The sequence below is a fragment of the Aspergillus affinis genome (genome assembly GCF_023601865.1).
Source record: "Aspergillus affinis strain CMG 70 chromosome Unknown NODE_129_length_103272_cov_84_718155, whole genome shotgun sequence".
Lineage (NCBI taxonomy): Eukaryota > Fungi > Ascomycota > Eurotiomycetes > Eurotiales > Aspergillaceae > Aspergillus > Aspergillus affinis.
Window position 1 is genome coordinate 24356 of NW_026515910.1, and position 17446 is coordinate 41801.

The 17446-nt window shown below is 51.3% G+C and overlaps 5 protein-coding genes across 5 annotated transcripts; 3 read left to right on the plus strand and 2 right to left on the minus strand.

The window, feature by feature from the left end:
- Positions 1-439: 439 nt before the first annotated feature.
- KD926_001391 (uncharacterized protein) lies at positions 440-3051 on the plus strand (the record flags this gene model as incomplete). Its single annotated transcript, XM_053105094.1, has 4 exons — positions 440-600; positions 670-1155; positions 1212-2903; positions 2967-3051. The coding sequence occupies 4 exons, from the start codon at positions 440-442 to the stop codon at positions 3049-3051; spliced, it is 2424 nt and encodes an 807-aa protein (XP_052951678.1).
- A 909-nt stretch (positions 3052-3960) lies between these two features.
- On the plus strand, positions 3961-12636 carry KD926_001392 (SKI complex RNA helicase subunit SKI2; the record flags this gene model as incomplete). The annotated part of the gene is made up of 14 exons (XM_053105095.1): positions 3961-4190; positions 4349-6848; positions 6913-7192; positions 7246-7433; positions 7493-7672; positions 7740-8236; positions 8990-9092; positions 9180-9258; positions 9351-9811; positions 9899-10083; positions 10137-12004; positions 12067-12245; positions 12301-12418; positions 12476-12636. The coding sequence occupies 14 exons, from the start codon at positions 3961-3963 to the stop codon at positions 12634-12636; spliced, it is 7029 nt and encodes a 2342-aa protein (XP_052951679.1).
- A 1259-nt stretch (positions 12637-13895) lies between these two features.
- KD926_001393 (uncharacterized protein) lies at positions 13896-14117 on the plus strand (the record flags this gene model as incomplete). The annotated part of the gene is made up of 1 exon (XM_053105096.1): positions 13896-14117. The coding sequence occupies one exon, from the start codon at positions 13896-13898 to the stop codon at positions 14115-14117; it is 222 nt and encodes a 73-aa protein (XP_052951680.1).
- A 472-nt stretch (positions 14118-14589) lies between these two features.
- vip1 (putative actin cytoskeleton protein (VIP1)) lies at positions 14590-15578 on the minus strand (the record flags this gene model as incomplete). The annotated part of the gene is made up of 3 exons (XM_053105097.1): positions 14590-15274; positions 15356-15442; positions 15496-15578. The coding sequence occupies 3 exons, from the start codon at positions 15576-15578 to the stop codon at positions 14590-14592; spliced, it is 855 nt and encodes a 284-aa protein (XP_052951681.1).
- A 373-nt stretch (positions 15579-15951) lies between these two features.
- KD926_001395 (uncharacterized protein) lies at positions 15952-17038 on the minus strand (the record flags this gene model as incomplete). The annotated part of the gene is made up of 3 exons (XM_053105098.1): positions 15952-16659; positions 16728-16801; positions 16861-17038. The coding sequence occupies 3 exons, from the start codon at positions 17036-17038 to the stop codon at positions 15952-15954; spliced, it is 960 nt and encodes a 319-aa protein (XP_052951682.1).
- Between the last annotated feature and the right edge of the window lie 408 nt (positions 17039-17446).

Here is a 17446-nt window from a genome sequence, read left to right on the forward strand (position 1 = left end):
CAGAGCACTGGAAGCGGCAGGACTCGAACGACTCGGCCGCATTCGCCCGCAGGAAAAGAAAAAGTTTTCCCCGGATTGAAGGTGTCATGTCTTACGTCATCCGCTCAAACGCCAGGACCCTCCGGAAGTCGTGAACGACAAGGAGGGCGCTTGGTCTCTGGGTTCTTGTACTCCAGTCACTCTATGCTACCCTGAGCTAGTCTCTCCTATCACTAAAGCTGCAGGCAGCGCTATATGCAACCTTCACCTTTCTACCACTTCACCAAACTAACCATCGTCACCTAATTATCCTCTCGTGACCCTTCCGCCTCTCCTCTCCGCTGTCACCGTCATCTTCCCATCGCCTCGTTACTTTCCACCCCGTCGTTTTCACAACGGCGGTGCCTCCTTCTAGCCGTAATTTCGACAATGTCACGTTGATCCCGACACTAAAACCACCATGACGACGGATTCTGCGCTCTCGTTGGTCTTGACTCATCCTGCGGGTGATGGTCTGTCTCGACCGCCAGCTGACCTTGTCTCGCTTATTAGGTACCATTCGACCGAGTCTTTGATCCTCCCGACGAAGCGTCGCTTCTTTCCTTTCAAGATCCCGAATTTGTTCGTGCACCCTTCCCGATTACATTCCCTGTGTCTGCTGGACGGGATCTGAGCTAATGGCCCCCATAGCCACCAACAACTCCGAAACTACATTAGCACCGCCGACCCCGACAAGATCTACGTCGTCGTAGACCGAGTTATATACGCGATACACATTTCCACCGAAAAGCGGGAGACTCTGGCAGTCATACCGTTTGAACCGAAATGCCTGGCGGCTGGTAACGGATGGGTAGCTGTGGGGGGTTCGGACAACGGCGAATGTGCGTTTGTCAACGTTACCGATCGGAATGGGCGCATTCAGGATAGTTCTGGCTCAACAACCTCCCAGTCATCGGATGTGGATAGCGCTCTGCCAATTGACCTTGAGTTGTCCTCGAGGTCTTCCCCATCGTGGCTGGCAGGAGAAGAGCCCGGAGCTTCCCGCGATGCTGGGAGAAGGGAAATGCCAGATGTGCGATTGCATAAATTTGGTGGCAGTATTGTGAATTCGGTGACAATCCATCGTTTGCCTGGAGATGGAAAAGGGTCGACGGATGAAGACATTGCTGTCCTGAGGTACGAATGCGGCGACATGTCAATCTCAGAGCAGCATGCTAATACTCCCCCAACAGTAACAATGACAGGACGGTTACCATTTATTCTCTTACCCGATCGAAAGCCATCAAAGTCCTACATCATCAAGCATGCATGAACTATGCGATAATGTCCCCGGACTCCAGCATTCTCGCCGCCGTGGGTGACGAGACCCGTGCCTATTTCTATGACGTTAGTCGCGACCTCAATTCGACCGCCCTGGCAGAAAGCGGCGAAAGGTTCTCTGGCTGGAACTGGGATTTGCTCAGCTGTGTAGAGATGGATATAGGAACGAGGTTTGACGACGGATGCTGTTTTAGCATCGCATTCTCGCAACTTAGTCGACTCTGCGCCATTGGATCGCAGTCTGGAGTTATTACCGTGTTTGACGTCAAGACACTTCGTTGTGAGCCTGACGCCAAAAGCTCGGTTATATGCCATTTCAATTCTTCAAGGCTCAGTTGCAACGGAGGTGCTGTGCGCTGTATGACGTTTGCCCCTGAGCCTTGGGATCTCTTGGTGTGGCTGGAGGAGAAAGGACGGGCTGGTATTGCAGATGTTCGCCAGGCCTTCGTGCGTAGACAGATCCTCAATTTGGATATGAACGAACCCGGCATCCAGGAAATTCGGACCGAGCCTCTATTGGACGATTCTGTGGCTTTGGGGTTCGATCTTGACAATCGATTCAGCCTGGAATCACGCAATGAAGTTGACGCAGCGCAGAGGGCTATACTCGATTCGGTCGAGAGCCCGTCAAATGAACGCAGGGGAGCCTCGTCTGACAATTTGCCGTTGCGCGATAACTTAATACAGGATCTCACCGAAAGGGAAAGGCTGATCGTGGAGTTTTTGAACACGGCACGCTGGACGTCGAGGATGGAAGACGGCCTGGCGGAGCGACGGGCCAGGACTAATGCGAATCCACAGCCTGTGCCTCGCTCACGATTCCAAGGTCCCACAGATGTTTCCAATCGTGCTTCTCGTCCCACCTCTCCCCTTCGTCATGGCGAACCGTCGCCTGGAGTGCCGCGAGAAACACATCCTGCTCATGCGACCGTTTTCAATCGCAGACCGAATGCACGGCGACAAAGTTCTGTGGTGTTATCACACGACAATTCGGAGGCGCAAGAGACAAGTGACTCCAACATGGATCCACAGCCAAGTATTACACTCACTTGGACCGCATCGCCTGCCGAGATACAATCTGCTGCAGTGGAACATCCGCAGCGGTCAAGTGAGTCGAGCTCTGGTGATCCCAGCATTTCTAATAACGAGGCCGGCGCTCCGAATCAGCGGCAGCGCATAATCGGTCGCCCGTCAGCGAATTTCGACTATTCGAATACGACCACAGACTCCACTCTCCGACCAAGGACTCACCAGCAATCTCATTCCAGATCCAGACGGTCTGGGAGGCAAGATGGTACACCGGAGGCTCGACATGAGTCGTCGCGCCTCTCTAGCTCCGAGCTGGAGACCAACGTTGCTGCGCTAGAACGACTTCGGCGACAGCGACAAATAATTAATGAAGCACACAACCGAAACAACCAACGCGAACGGTATCGACAGCAAGTATTGGGTTCTGACCGGTTGGGTTCTGACCAGTCTCGCTCTTCACGGTGGATGCGGAGTATTTTGGATGAACTACCCGATCGAAGCTTGGGTGCTGCGTATAGAGACCAAGATACAGGTAGCACGGCTGGAATTGGCTGGGGTGCGGATGGCAGAACGCTGTAAGTTCATACTGGCGCTTCATGGATTTCGAGCGAAAAGATGGCTGACTCGAGTTGCTCTAGGTATATTGCCACAGTGGATGGGATTTTTGAATATCAGCTCAACATAAGAGACCGGAAAACATTTCCTGTTGTCAGTTACCGATAAGGTCGCCCTCCCATTTGGCCCTTCATGGCTCTTTTCTCTCTCTCTTTTTATGTCTTTCACGATGGACCGGATGACATTCGTTTCTTCCTCATTTGATGCCTTTTTTTTGCAACAATTTTAGCTTTTCTATCCATGTTTAATATGGACCCCTATGCCCCTTTCTGCGAGAGGGATTTGACCCTTCGAAAGCCACGACAGTTCCAAAATTTTATACGCACCGGTAATTATGGCTTCAGGAGGTGATTTTTATTTTTGTTCTTTTCATGTCTTTTTCATTTTCATTTTCGGGAGCGCCCAGTACAAATCATTGGCTTGGGTTGTTATATTGTATTTATCTCTGGCGTCAAGGAAATTGCGAAGGAATATTTCTATCAACTCAGGTATCATTTAATATGAATAAAAGTTGCGATTCTCCTTTTGTCTCCGGCGTAATTAGTCGAAAAATGCCTTGATTGAAAGTATTTCCAAATTCGAAGATTTCCGAGAAGCAAAAGTAGACAGACAAAAATGACTAGAAAGGAAGAAAGAAAAAAGAAAATAGATGAAAAGGGAGAAACCGTGAAGCAATTGAAAACGATTGATCAGAAGCGACTGAATCCAGTTTAGCTGTCCCCACACGACGTCAGCGAACAGGAAGTTGTGTGTGCGGTACCGCCGCTAAATGCCGCCCAACTACCTCTTCACGCCCACCTTCAACCACGCCAACCCGTGAATGTTGGCAAGGCATCACCCATTCCGCCTCCCCCATTCAAACCATTCACGCTGCTCCACTTTGGCAGTGTACGAGACTGTCAATTTGGGCTAGTCTTTATTTTCTAGTAGCCTGTTATCCGAGTGCCTTGATCTCGATCTCTTGACAGATACATTATCCATTTATTTGACATAGTTGGCTCCCTTCTGCTTTCTGAGATGGCAGAAGGTCTTGCCTCAACTCTCGCCGAGTTGAGCCTGAACACACAGAAGCTTAGTGGATCGGCGTTTGATGCGCGACTTCTGGAAGAAGAAAACGGCTCATACCAGAATCCGGGCCCGCGACCAAAGACTCGCCAGGATGCTGCCGATCTCAAGGCTGAATTGGAGCATGAGTTTCTAGCCCCATCGTCGAAATTTAGTCCGGAATGGCTGAATCGTCTGCAAAGGTTCGTTGAATTATCGCCATTTTGGTCGCGTTATTGCTTTATTTTACTTCACGGCTTTATGGAATTTCACCTTTTCTTTCTTTCTTTGATGCTGCATTTTCCTCGTCTTTCCTCGAGAAACGCTACGTTGAATGTCCTATAGCTGATCATTATTGCAGGAGGTGGGATGTGTCAACAGACTACACAGACCTGTTTGAGGTCGCTGGCACCCAAACACGGACTATTGTCCGCTTCGACCGCGAGGGTCTGGAAGGACGGGTTACAGGCTACCATGAAGTGACTGTCCCTGCTAGCAGTGCGAATGCAAAGAATTCGACATCTCTTCTTCGTCGACCCGCTGGACGTGCGGATTTTGTCAGAGGCGCGGCCGGATTCTTCCCCTTTGCTCCTGGTGGTTTGGATGGCGTGGAAGCAATTGCCGAAATGGAATCTGAGAACCAAACGACAGGACAGCCTCGAAGTGGCGGCCAAAAGACCGGTCTTGATAGAATCATCAACTTTGGGGGCGAAGACGGTCTACTAGAAATTGCTCCTGGTTTCACTAGGGGACTCAAGTTCGATCAGGCCAAGTCCAAAGAGTCTGAAGAGGCTGACCAGGAGGTTGAAGACACTCTTCAGCAGGAGGAGACCGACCTTCATGTGGATCATGATGAGACGGCCTCAGATGGCGGAGGGGTGAAGGTGGAAGATGAAGGGGAGCTAAGCGGCGAAGAAGAAGACATCGATGCTCTTCTCCCTGTTGAATTTCCGGCTCTGGAACCCCATGCACCGCTCTTTGCGGGCGCTCAGAAGAAAGGCGGCAAAGAATGGGCGCACGTGGTTGACGTCAATAAAGAAATCCCGAACTTCAATGAACTCGTCCCGGATATGGCTCGAGAATGGCCGTTTGAGCTGGATATTTTCCAGAAGGAAGCTGTCTACCATCTTGAAGGGGGCGATTCAGTGTTCGTCGCAGCGCATACATCGGCTGGAAAAACCGTGGTTGCTGAGTATGCGATCGCATTGGCTGCCAAGCACATGACAAAGGCTATTTACACATCCCCTATCAAAGCTCTGAGTAACCAGAAATTCAGAGATTTCCGCAATGAGTTCGAAGATGTCGGTATCTTGACTGGTGATGTCCAGATCAACCCCGAGGCAAGCTGCCTCATCATGACCACTGAAATTCTACGAAGTATGCTCTACCGCGGTGCGGATCTAATTAGAGACGTCGAGTTTGTGATTTTCGATGAGGTGCATTACGTGAACGACCTTGAAAGAGGTGTTGTCTGGGAAGAAGTCATTATTATGCTCCCCGAGCATGTCACTCTGATCCTCTTGTCTGCAACCGTTCCTAACACGCAAGAGTTCGCATCGTGGGTTGGTCGTACCAAGAAGAAGGACATCTACGTTATCTCAACCGCCAAACGACCCGTTCCCCTGGAACACTACCTCTGGGCCGGGAAGGACAAGTTTAAGATTGTCGACTCCAACAAGCGTTTCCTCGAGAATGGTTGGAAAGAAGCCGACAATGTTATCTCGGGCCGCGATAAGGTTAAGGTTCAAAAGGCAGCCGAAGCACAGGCCCAATCCCAGGCACAGAGAGGTGGCCAACAGGGAAGAGGACGCGGACAAGCCCCTGGTAGAGGTGGTCCCCGAGGCAATGGCCAGCGTGGAGGCGCCGCCCAAAGGGGCAGGGGACAACCGGCAACTAGAGGCTCTGGGAATATTGCCCGCACAGGACGAGGTGGAGGACGGACTACAGCTGCTCAGGACAAGACGATCTGGGTACAGCTCGTTCAGCATTTGCGCAAGGAGAACTTGCTTCCAGGCTGCATCTTCGTTTTCTCCAAAAAACGATGTGAAGAAAATGCAAACTCACTTTCGAACCAGGACTTTTGCACTGCTTCGGAGAAGAGTTTGGTGCACATGTTTATCGAGAAATCACTGACTCGACTAAAGCCCGAGGACAGAGGTCTGCCACAGGTGCTTCGGCTTCGCGACTTGTTGAGCAGGGGTATTGCCGTTCATCATGGCGGCCTTTTACCGATCATGAAGGAAATTGTTGAAATCCTATTTGCTAAATCACTGGTCAAGGTCCTGTTCGCCACAGAGACGTTTGCCATGGGTCTCAACCTGCCGACTCGAACTGTCGTTTTTTCTGGCTTCCGGAAACATGATGGCAAGGGGTTCAGAGATCTACTGCCTGGCGAATACACACAAATGGCTGGACGTGCTGGACGACGAGGTCTTGACAATGTCGGTTATGTGATCATCGTCAACGGGGGCCGGGAAGAGGCGCCTCCTGCTGGTGCCTTGAGGAAGATGATTCTCGGCGATCCGACCAAGCTTCGATCTCAGTTCCGACTGACGTACAACATGATTTTGAACCTTTTACGTGTGGAAGCCTTAAAGATCGAAGAAATGATCAAGCGAAGTTTCAGTGAGAACGCTACTCAAGCTTTACTACCGGAGCATGAGAAACAGGTCCAACTCTCGGAGGCCAGTCTGGCGAAAATCAAGCGCGAGCCCTGTGACATCTGCGACATTGACCTTGCTGCCTGTCATGACGCGGCAATCGAGTACGAGAAGTTAACTAAAGAGCTTAATGTCGGGCTGCTCTCGTCGCCGGTAGGTAAACGTCTTCTTGTGCCCAAGCGACTGATTGTGTACCGAAAGGTAAGTAAACCATATTCTTTTTCTCCCTCGTCTCTGGAGTTCAGTTTGACTGATAGATTTACAGGAAGGATACCGGACTGCCGGTATCATTGTCAAAGAAGGAGTTAGCGGTGGCTCTACCCCCAATATCCAAGTTCTGGAAATTGGTAAATTGGGGAGCAAGCGTCATCCAAGCGACATTCTTCCCTTCCTGCCAAAATTCCGCGATTTGCTGCAACAGCTTCCGACTCGCTCGGCGGATATGAATCTCAAAGTGCAGAAGGTCCCGCTTACAGATCTTGAGTGTGTTACCAACACCCTGATCAAGCTTGGGGGCCCTATATGGTACCTCAATATCAAGAAAGGTAGATTGCGATCAACGTAGCAAAGTGTGGCGAAAACTGACAAAAGAATACAGAGGCGGCGAAGTTTGCGGACAAAGAGTTATCGAAAGTATGCGCCTCGTGGTCAAGCCCTGTTTGGGACGAGCTGGACTGGGCTCGGATCAAGGAGCTACAAGTACGGGATATTCTGGAGAAACGCCAAGCGCAAGCAAACATCATTCAGTCTTGTCGGTGCTTGCAATGTCCTAGCTTTTTGAAGCACGTGAGTTCGGCCTTTTTACCCTCCATCGATTTATGATCCTCTGGCTGACGGTGTTCAAGTTTGAAATGCAACATGATGAGTGGCAGGTCAAGGAGAATATCTCGCAATTGAAGCAGCTCATGTCCGACCAAAACCTGCAACTTCTCCCAGACTATGAGCAGCGTATTCAGGTGTTGAGAGAGCTGGGCTTCATCGACGAGCAGTCGCGAGTTCAGCTGAAAGGAAAGGTTGCCTGTGAGGTGCGTATCTGGGGATTTCCCATCATAACCATCGTTCTCACACGAATTTACTAACCAACCCCGACAGATTCATTCGGCTGACGAGCTTGTCCTCACGGAGCTGATCCTCGAGAACGTGCTGGCCGAGTACGAACCCGAGGAGATTGTCGCCCTGCTATCCGCCTTTGTCTTCCAGGAGAAGACGGAGAATGTTCCTACGTTGACGCCTCGACTGGAGAAGGGCAAGGACGCCATTGTTCGGATTTCCGAGAAGGTGAATGATTTCCAGATCCAATACCAGGTGATCCAGTCGAGCGAAGACAGCAATGACTTCGCCAGTAAACCCCGGTTCGGTCTGGCCGAAGTAGTCTACGAATGGGCGCGCGGCATGTCGTTCAATCGCATCACGGATCTGACCGACGTGATGGAAGGCACTATTGTGCGAACCATCACTCGACTGGATGAGACCTGTCGGGAGGTGAAGAATGCGGCGAAATTGGTTGGAGATCCCACATTATATACCAAGATGCAACAGGCGCAGGAGCAGATCAAGAGGGATGTGATTTTTGCGGCATCTTTGTATATGTAGGAGGGCGGTGAAGCGGTCGGGGGGAGGGAGTGTGTTGGGAGGGAATAGGTACAAAGCACGGATAGAGGAACGAGACGATGAGAAATGGAAGGATTGAATTTGGGAATAACCGCGGGAACCACGTGGGGAAGCAACGGCCTTTTTGCTTTTCTTTTTTTTTTTTTCTGCCGGGGTTGATGCCATGTTGATTTCCTAGTCGAGCAATTTCTGCCTGATTCCTCGTTTGCGGCGGGTGTTTGTATTGTATGTACTTTAGTTCCATACCTATGTACATAGTAGAGGCACTTTCATTTCCCACCCCTGGCGTCCGGGAATAAAGAACCGATCCTTCAAAGCGAAGATTATAATAAGAATCAAAATTCAAAAATCAAAATTTCTTTCAACTTGCCTCCGACCCTTGGTTCTCCCAAACCCAACCCGACGAGCCTTTCCGGGGGCAGAAAAACCATTCTCAAGGAAAATTCTCTTACCGCGCGTGGCGGCGAGGGCTCTGATTAGCTGCCACAGGCGCGGGGCGGGCACCGCTTGAAAATCCACGAGAGAAAACCAAACCAAACCCAACAAACCCAATGTGCACTTTTGCAATCGTGCCCTCTCCCTATCTAATATCTTCCCCGCTACTTTTCCTTCGAATCGCCTGGGCCCCCTCTCCCTTGCCCTCCTCCTAAGCCCTTCACCTTCCGGCTCACCATTGCGTAACGGGGCCTTAATCAATCTATTCGGAGCTGGAATTTGGTCGCTGGGGGCAGTTGCTGGTGCGAGATGGATGTCACAGCTCTTCGGGACCGTATACAGTCTACGCTCGACGCGAATGCGGATAATCGGCGTCAGGCGGAAATTGATCTAAAATATGTACGTGTGGGATTTCGTCGGCACCTGGTCTTTCAACTCTCTGGCGTCCTAGTACTTACTCGTTGTCTGCGAATGTTTTTTCTGTAGGCCGAGACTCAACCTGGCTTCATAAATGCGCTGTTGGATATTCTGCAGGGGGAGCAGAACAATGCCGTCCAACTTTCCGGTGCGTGTGCCCTCTCCAAACTGCCGTGGCTGTTCCTCCCATCGTCCCAACCAAGGCCTTCTTCCCCGAACTAATCGATGAATCCTTTGTAGCCGGTGTCTACCTGAAAAACCGAATCAACCGTGGCTGGTCCCCTGTCGAAGAAAGCCCGCTTCGCACCCCCATCCCTGAGGAGGAGAAACCCGGATTCCGAGAGAGGCTGATCCCGGCGCTGGCCTCGACGCCGCCGAACGTTCGCGCGCAGCTGGTCCCGCTCCTCCAAAAGATCCTTCAGCATGATTTCCCGGAACAGTGGCCGGGATTCCTGGACATCACCCTGCAGCTGTTGTCGACCCCCAACGCGAGCTCGGTCTACGCTGGTCTGCAATGTCTATTGGCCATCTGCCGTGTTTACCGATTCAAGGCCGGAGAAAAGCGAGAGGAATTCGATAAGATCGTCGAGCACTCGTTCCCTCAACTGCTCAACATCGGGTTGAAGCTGGTCGATGAGGAAAGCATAGAAGCGGCGGAGATGCTCCGGATCGTCGTTAAATCATACAAGCATGCCATCTACGTGAGTAGGACCGAAAGAACACCGAAGGGAGTCGAGTCGGCGGTGTGGTGGGAAAACGTTTCGGAACTGACTGGTGGATGATATTAGTTCGAACTTTCGCCATTCCTGCAGACGCAACAAGCGACCGTTGATTGGTGCACGCTGTTCCTGAGGATCATTGCTAAGGACCCTCCCGCCAGCTCCATGCTAGAGTCGAAGGAAGAGAGGGAACTGAACCACTGGTGGAAGTGCAAGAAGTGGTCGTACGCCAACTTGAACCGCCTCTTCATCCGGTAGGTATCCTCCTAGGCCAAATATGTGTTCAATCTAATCTTTGAATCTGCAGATATGGAAACCCCACGACCATGACGAAGTCCAGCACTCCTGACTATACGCAATACGGCAAGGCTTTTATTACTACGTTCGCCCCGGAGATCCTCAAGGGCTACCTACAAGAAATCGACAAGTGGGTGTCCAAGGGCCAGTGGCTCAGCAACCCGGCTCTCTCCTACACCTTGGTTTACTTGGAAGAGTGCGTCAAGCCGAAGGCGATGTGGGATCACCTCAAACCGCACATGGATAACCTGGTCGCGCATTTCATTTTCCCCATCCTGTGCCAGTCGGATGAAGACATTGAGCTGTTCCAAACCGACCCGTCTGAGTACCTCCACCGGAAGTTGAACTTCTACGAGGAGGTTTCGGCCCCCGATGTCGCGGCTACGAATTTCCTGGTTGCCCTCACGAAGAACCGCAAGAAGCAGACCTTCTCGATCCTCACCTTCGTCAACGGCGTCGTCAGCAAGTACGAGGCTGCTCCGGAGGACCAGAAGTTGCCCAGGGAGAAGGAAGGTGCCCTGCGCATGATCGGCTCCCTTGCTTCCGTTATCCTCGGAAAGAAGAGCCCTATCGCCGATCAGGTTGAATACTTCTTTGTCCGTCACGTTTTCCCTGAATTCCGGTCTCCCCACGGCTTCCTCCGGGCTCGTGCCTGCGATACGCTGGAGAAGTTCGAGCAGCTCGACTTCCAGGACCCCAACAACCTCATGATCATCTACCGGAACATCCTGGAGTCGATGACGGACCCCGAGCTCCCTGTCCGGGTCGAGGCGGCCCTTGCCTTGCAGCCTCTCATCCGACACGACATCATCAGGACCTCGATGCAGCAAAACATCCCCCAGATTATGCAGCAGCTACTTAAGCTGGCCAATGAGGTCGACGTGGACGCCTTGGCTAACGTCATGGAGGACTTTGTTGAGGTCTTCTCCGCCGAACTCACGCCGTTTGCCGTGGCCCTCAGCGAACAGCTCCGGGACACCTACATGCGTATTGTTGGTGAGCTTCTGGAGAGAAACGCTGCAAAGGGCGATGAGGACGCCTACGGCGACTTTTTGGATGACAAGAGTATCACTGCTCTGGGTGTCTTACAGACCATCGGCACCCTTATCCTCACCCTCGAGAGCACTCCCGACGTGCTCCTGCACCTCGAAACCATCCTCATGCCCGTCATCAGCATCACTCTTGAGAACAAGCTGTACGACCTCTACAACGAGATCTTCGAGATCATCGACAGCTGCACATTTGCCTCCAAGTCAATCTCGCCCACCATGTGGCAAGCGTTCGAGCTCATCCACAAGACCTTCAAGGCCGGTGCCGAGCTCTACCTAGAAGATATGCTGCCCGCCCTGGACAACTACGTGGCTTATGGCTCTGAAATGATGGTCCAGAACCCAGCGTACCTTGGGGCCGTTGTTGGCATGGTCCAGGACATCTTCAGCGATGAGAAGGTTGGCGGTGTGGACCGGATATGCGGCTGCAAGCTGGCTGAGACCGTGATGCTGAACCTGCGCGGTTACATCGACCAGTACCTTCCGGTTTTCATTGAGTTGCCCATGCGGGTCATTGATGCTGGCGACACCAAGACCAAATCCTACCGAATTCATCTGATGGAGATGGTGATCAACGCTATCTATTATAACCCCGTGCTGAGTCTTCAGGTTCTGGAGTCCAATGGCTGGACGAACAAGTTCTTCAGCACTTGGTTCTCGAATATCGACAACTTCCGACGTGTTCACGACAAGAAGCTGTCGATTGCCGCCATCAGCTCTCTATTGACATTGAAGGGTGGTGATGTTCCCCCGAGCGTGCAACAAGGCTGGCCCCGACTGCTGCAGGGAGCCGTTCGCCTATTCCAGACGTTGCCTGCCGCTCTGAAGAGTACGTTTCCCCCTCATATCTTATTAGCCTGGCTGTTTTACTAATACTTCTTCTCTCTAAAGACCGTGAAGATGCGACGAAAGAATCCGACTTCACGTTCGACGACGAGGGTGACGATGTTGACGAGGACAATGACTGGGATGGTGAGATCGAATGGACTGATCAGGATGAAACCGAGGCTACGCTCGAAGACGACGTTGCCGACGAAGGCGCCGCGTATCTTGATTTCCTGAACAAGGAGGTGAGTAAAACATCCTCGCGCAGACTTCAATTATGTATACTGACAGGTTATTTAGGCGCAAAAGTTCGGCTCTTTCGCCGATGACGATGAAGAGGAGTTGGACGAGGAGAGTCTCCTTGAGACACCCCTGGATAAGATCGAGCCTTACGGCTTGTTCAAACAAGTTTTCCTGAGTATGTATTACCTGTATTGTTTTCAGGTGAATTATCCGCTAATCGTCCTTCACGCAGACCTCCAGCAGGAGCAGCCACAGCTTTATGAAAACCTGACGAAGATTCTGAACTCGGAGGAACAACAGGTGATCGAGGCTGTGTTCCACGAGGCGGATGCGAAGGCCCTGGCGAACGCCGAAGCCGCGGCAGTGGCCGGACTCCAGACGAATGGAAACTAAAATGCGTTCAAAAAGTGGCTGCCCAAAATAAGCGAACGGAGGATCTAAGAAAGAAAAAAAGAGCAAAAATAAGAACGAACAAGCAACCCAAAAAAATAATTGTGAGAAAAAAAACAAGACCAGCCAGTCAACGAAATGAGCCAGTTGGCTTTGGCTGGGGTCATTGAGTTTACGATACAAAAATAAGCTAGCTAATCCAGTTTGGATGTCTCTTTTGGACGCTGGCTGGACACGTATTTCTTTTCTTCTTTTTCTTATTCTTGTCTTTCCCATTTCTTCATTTTTCCCTTGATATTCCATGTTGTCTAGATCGTTTTCCTTCACATTTCTTTGGACGAGTCAAACCTCGCGGTTATCTGACTGCTGATATTCTTTCTAAAAGTCCCATTGTGTCTCTCCCGTCCGTCCTCTTCTCATATCCTTTGTATTGATTGCACAAATTTACAAGATTCTGATTCCCCCCAAATTAATTCTGTGAAATGGACCTTTTGCATACCTTTTTCTTTCTCCATCTACTTTTTGTTTCTCTTCTTAATTTGTTCATTACCATGAGGCGACTGGTTCTGGGCGCGGTGGATTCTCTCTATTCCTCGCTATCGTATATAGCCAGACGAGGGACTTCAAGTCTATCAGAAAGAAGAGTCCTGAACTGAACTGCGCACTGGGCAGGAATCCGTGATCAGCGCACGTGACCCCCAGCGGCAATGACGCCATGCATCCAGCATCTCCCAGTAGAAAGAGAGTACCTCTGCTGTACAGAAGGAGATAGTTCGTAGACTCGACCTGCCAAGACAAAACAAGACAAGACGTCAACTTGTCCATCTCTTCCTCAGTCAGGTTCCCGGTCAATGCAACCAGCTGCTGCTGTGCTTTGCTCCGGAAAGGTGAAAGGAGGCCCTCGCTTTGTCATGTGTCCGGTTTGGGTGGGGACGACCCGGTCACGACAACCAAACGTCATGATGATGACTACCACAAGAAACTCTAGGATGGCGAGGAAGTATTTAATGGTTTGACAATTCCAATTAATTGCTCTTGCATCTTGGTTGTTCATATTTTTCCTTTGACACATCTGTCTGTCTACATATACCAACTTGTTTATATTCGGATAGTATCCATCGAAGTATCTATACTTGCCTTCTCTATAACCAAGGTCCGCCACCACCATTCAGCCCCTCTTCCCCTAACCAAGCCAGCAACTCAGAATAAAACACACTAACACCTCCTAAAGTCTCCTAAAACCAAACCAAACCAAAACCAAAATGTCCGCCCCCAACCAAGGCCGCCAATCGCCCTCCCCGGAGCGCCAGACAGGCGCACAGCAGCAAGAGCCGCCTTCGTCGGGAAACATCAACCCGCAGTACAAGAGCTCGTCCTCCTCTTCTAGAGATCAAACGCAGCAGGGAGGTGGCCTGTCGAGTAACCCGAAGCATATTTTGGAGGATATAGAGGCGAAGAAGTTTACCAAGGGAGTTGGGAACTGAAATGATTTGAGTTGGGAACTGTCTTACCTATGTGATGTGATGTTATGTGATGCTATGTTTTATGCTATGATAGTTCAATGGAATGAGTGATGTAAATTAATAATTTGAGTTCATTTCATGGATTGATTGGTATCTCTTTTTATTTGTAGTACGTTTTATTCTGTTGGACGTAAATAGGTTGTACTGTGGGGGGGGGGGTTTATCTTGGTGATTAGAAGTTATGGTTATATCTTCTACTGAGGAGAGATGATATACATTGAATCAAGAAGGTATATTAGAGTCAACTAGCTACCATTACTCAGAACAGAGGACATGTCCCAGGCAGTTTCAATTGAATAACACATTAAAAAGTTCAATAATACACGAGGGTTATCGTCATTATGCGAACAGAAAGGTAATCAACACGCTTTCAGATTGGAAAAGACGCTTAACTGGAAAAAAATCTCCGATTGTCCATGATATTTCATTTCATTCAAGCCTTCTGGTCCGCAGAAGGGACAGTGCCAGCGGCAGGAGCCTCACCCGTGGGCTGAGTGGCCGGAGCAGGCGTGGCGGCGGGGACCGGCTCGGAGGAAACGTTGCCGGCCTCTGCGCTACCAGGCGCAGGAGCCGGAGCCGCCTCGCTCGATTCACCCTGGGCGGGCTTGCCGCTCTTGAGGTCGGCCAGACGGCGCGCCTCGTTGTGGATGTCGCGCACCTGCTTGTCGGTCTTGACGTAGAACTCGTGCAGCTTGCGGCCGGACGGGGTGCCCAGAGCCTTGGTGAAGTAAGAGTTCAGGCCGCGCCAGCCACTGGCGGCCTTATCGCTGAGCTTGTAGCTCTCGTCGAACCCGCGGGCCTTGTCGGTGGCGTGGTACTTCGAGTCGAAGTTGCTCAGGGTCGTGGTGAAGCGGTTGGAGAACCCGTGCTTCTGGTCGAGGGCGATGGCCTTCTGAATGGCGCCATCGCTGACCGTGTAACCATGGGCGAGGTATTCGGCGATGATCCGAGATTTGGGCTTGTCCTCCTGCTCGAGGTCGTGGTTGTTCTCGTCCTTGGCCTCGGCGGCGGTGGCACCGTGCGTTCCCGCGATATCATCGAGGGTCTGGGCGGCCTGGACATTGACAGCAGATGGGCCCAGCTGGGTCTGGTCCAGTAGGAGGGCGGTTTTGGCGGCACTATAGATTTCACTTGTCAGAATAATGTCGCAACCGGGGGGTGAGGGCGGGAAGGTGCGGGGTAGCGGGACGGTCACTTACGCTTCTTTTTCAAACGTCACCGAGGCGGACTTGGTGGCTCCTGCTTCGCTGGAAACGGGAGTCACGGAGATGTTGATGATCTTGCCGCTATGGAAGTGTTAGTTGCCGAGTTCACTGTACAAACAAAGGGGTAGCCGTACCAAAAGCTGAAGAAGTCCTGCACCTCCTTATCGGAGGTGGCGGACGAGATGTTCGAGACGTGCACAGTAGAGCTTTCCGACATGGTGAGAGATGAAAGGTGGAAATTGTAGGATCAAGAAGCTTTGCAACAGACGTTCGGAGGAAGGGAAATGCAGAAGGAAGAGGGAGGAGGGGAAGGAAGAAGAGAAGGAATTATTTATTATTCCCTGTTGATCGGGGCAGAGACCGAGCCACTTATGACGTGGGGAGGGGCGCGCCGCTCAGCCACAGTGGGGCGGCGTCGTCACATGTAACCAGGCATTAAGGCAGCCATGGGTCTAGGAAATGCGTCGTCATAAGAAATCATCAATTGGGTGCTACCTAATTCCGTCCATAGCCACGAAAGATCCTGCTTTCTAGATTGCAAAAAGTAAAGTATAAAAGAGAAATAATAGAAAAAAAAAAGGTATTCGATCTTAGGAATTTATGTCTTCGTTCGATTCGGTCAAGGAAGTTTTTCGTAAACTATCGGTGAGCGCAGACGTCCCGCTGGCGGTCGAGATCGTCGGAGTCGACTCTTTTTCGCGGTGCTGTTTCAAGGTGGACTCGAGTTCTCGGACCCGACGTCGTAGTGCGTCATTCTCCCGTCGGATTACTTCGAGTTCCGCCCGTTGGTGTGCAATCTCGTCGGGACGGGAAGCGGTAGAAGCGGTTCGAGATCGTTGCTGGGTAAGAGAGCTACGATGAGCATGCGTGGGTACGGTTGGGAAATGCGATGATTGATCAAGGGATTGATGAGGTAAATGTTGAGAGGACGACGGGGAAAATGATGACAGGGCCCCTTCGGACGGTCGAGACGAGGTCAAAGATGGCTCCCGACTTCGACCCGGTCGCATAGGATCCCCCTGGCGTGGGGACGCTAGACCAACGTCCCGCGACGGTGCGATCCCGGCAACGCTCCCTGCCCTTGAGCCCTGGACGGCGGGGATATAAGAGGAGCTCAGACTGGAAGAGGAGCGATGGCGTCGAGACGCAGTTGGGTGGACTGTGTTAATGAAGTGCGATGATGAGTGGAGAGCATCGACCGAAGAATCGTTGAAGCTGGTCGAGGCCGACGACGTTGTAGATGCGACGGAAGCCGTTTGTTGGCGAAGGGTAGATAGTTCTCTCGATAAACGATTGACCTAAAGAAAACATCAAACATGGTCAGTTTTCCCCGATAGCGAAGAGAAGTTGCCCAGTTTAGGCATACCATTGCTTCCTGTTCTTGCTCCAGCATAGAATGGAGATCGGACGGGGTGAGGGGTTTGGGATGGCGCAAGGGACCTAGACAGGCGTTAGTGTTAGAAGCTCCGGGCATCATTATTTGCTATGGTGGCACATACCCGACGCTGCTCGGACGTTTTCCTGATCGCTCGGACCGAGCGAAATAGACGGAGGGGCCATGACTTGGGATGGCCGACGGGACGAAGCGGATGGAGATGTGGTTGGTTGCGTTGCCGTTGCTGCTCGCGGACGAGTTCTCGGGGAGGAGAGAGGGAGAGGGTTGATCTCGGGGGGCATGTTGGGGTGTGGTGGTTTGGAGGAAAGAAGAAGAGGAGGAGGAAGGAGAAGAAGAGAAAGAGGAACGGAGGAGAAGAGAAAGAGGAACGGAGGAGAAAGAGAAAGAGAAAGAGATAAAAAGCAAGAGAAGCGAGCCTTCGCCCCTTGATTGGAGGAATGAACCTAGGGCATTGGAAACATGCCAGACCAGCAGTCATATCGGACGAGTCACCGTGACTGATCGACTGGTGTTTATTTATTCATAACGGAGTTCTATTATTTTGATTCTGATTCTGATTCTACTCTGTAATGATTCAAGACGGAGTAATGCGGCCATTCCTGCTGCGTCATCGAAGGATTATCGCTGGCCGATCTTCATCTCCATCAGGCCGCAGCAGACGGAGTACGGGGTACAATAGTAAATAGTAA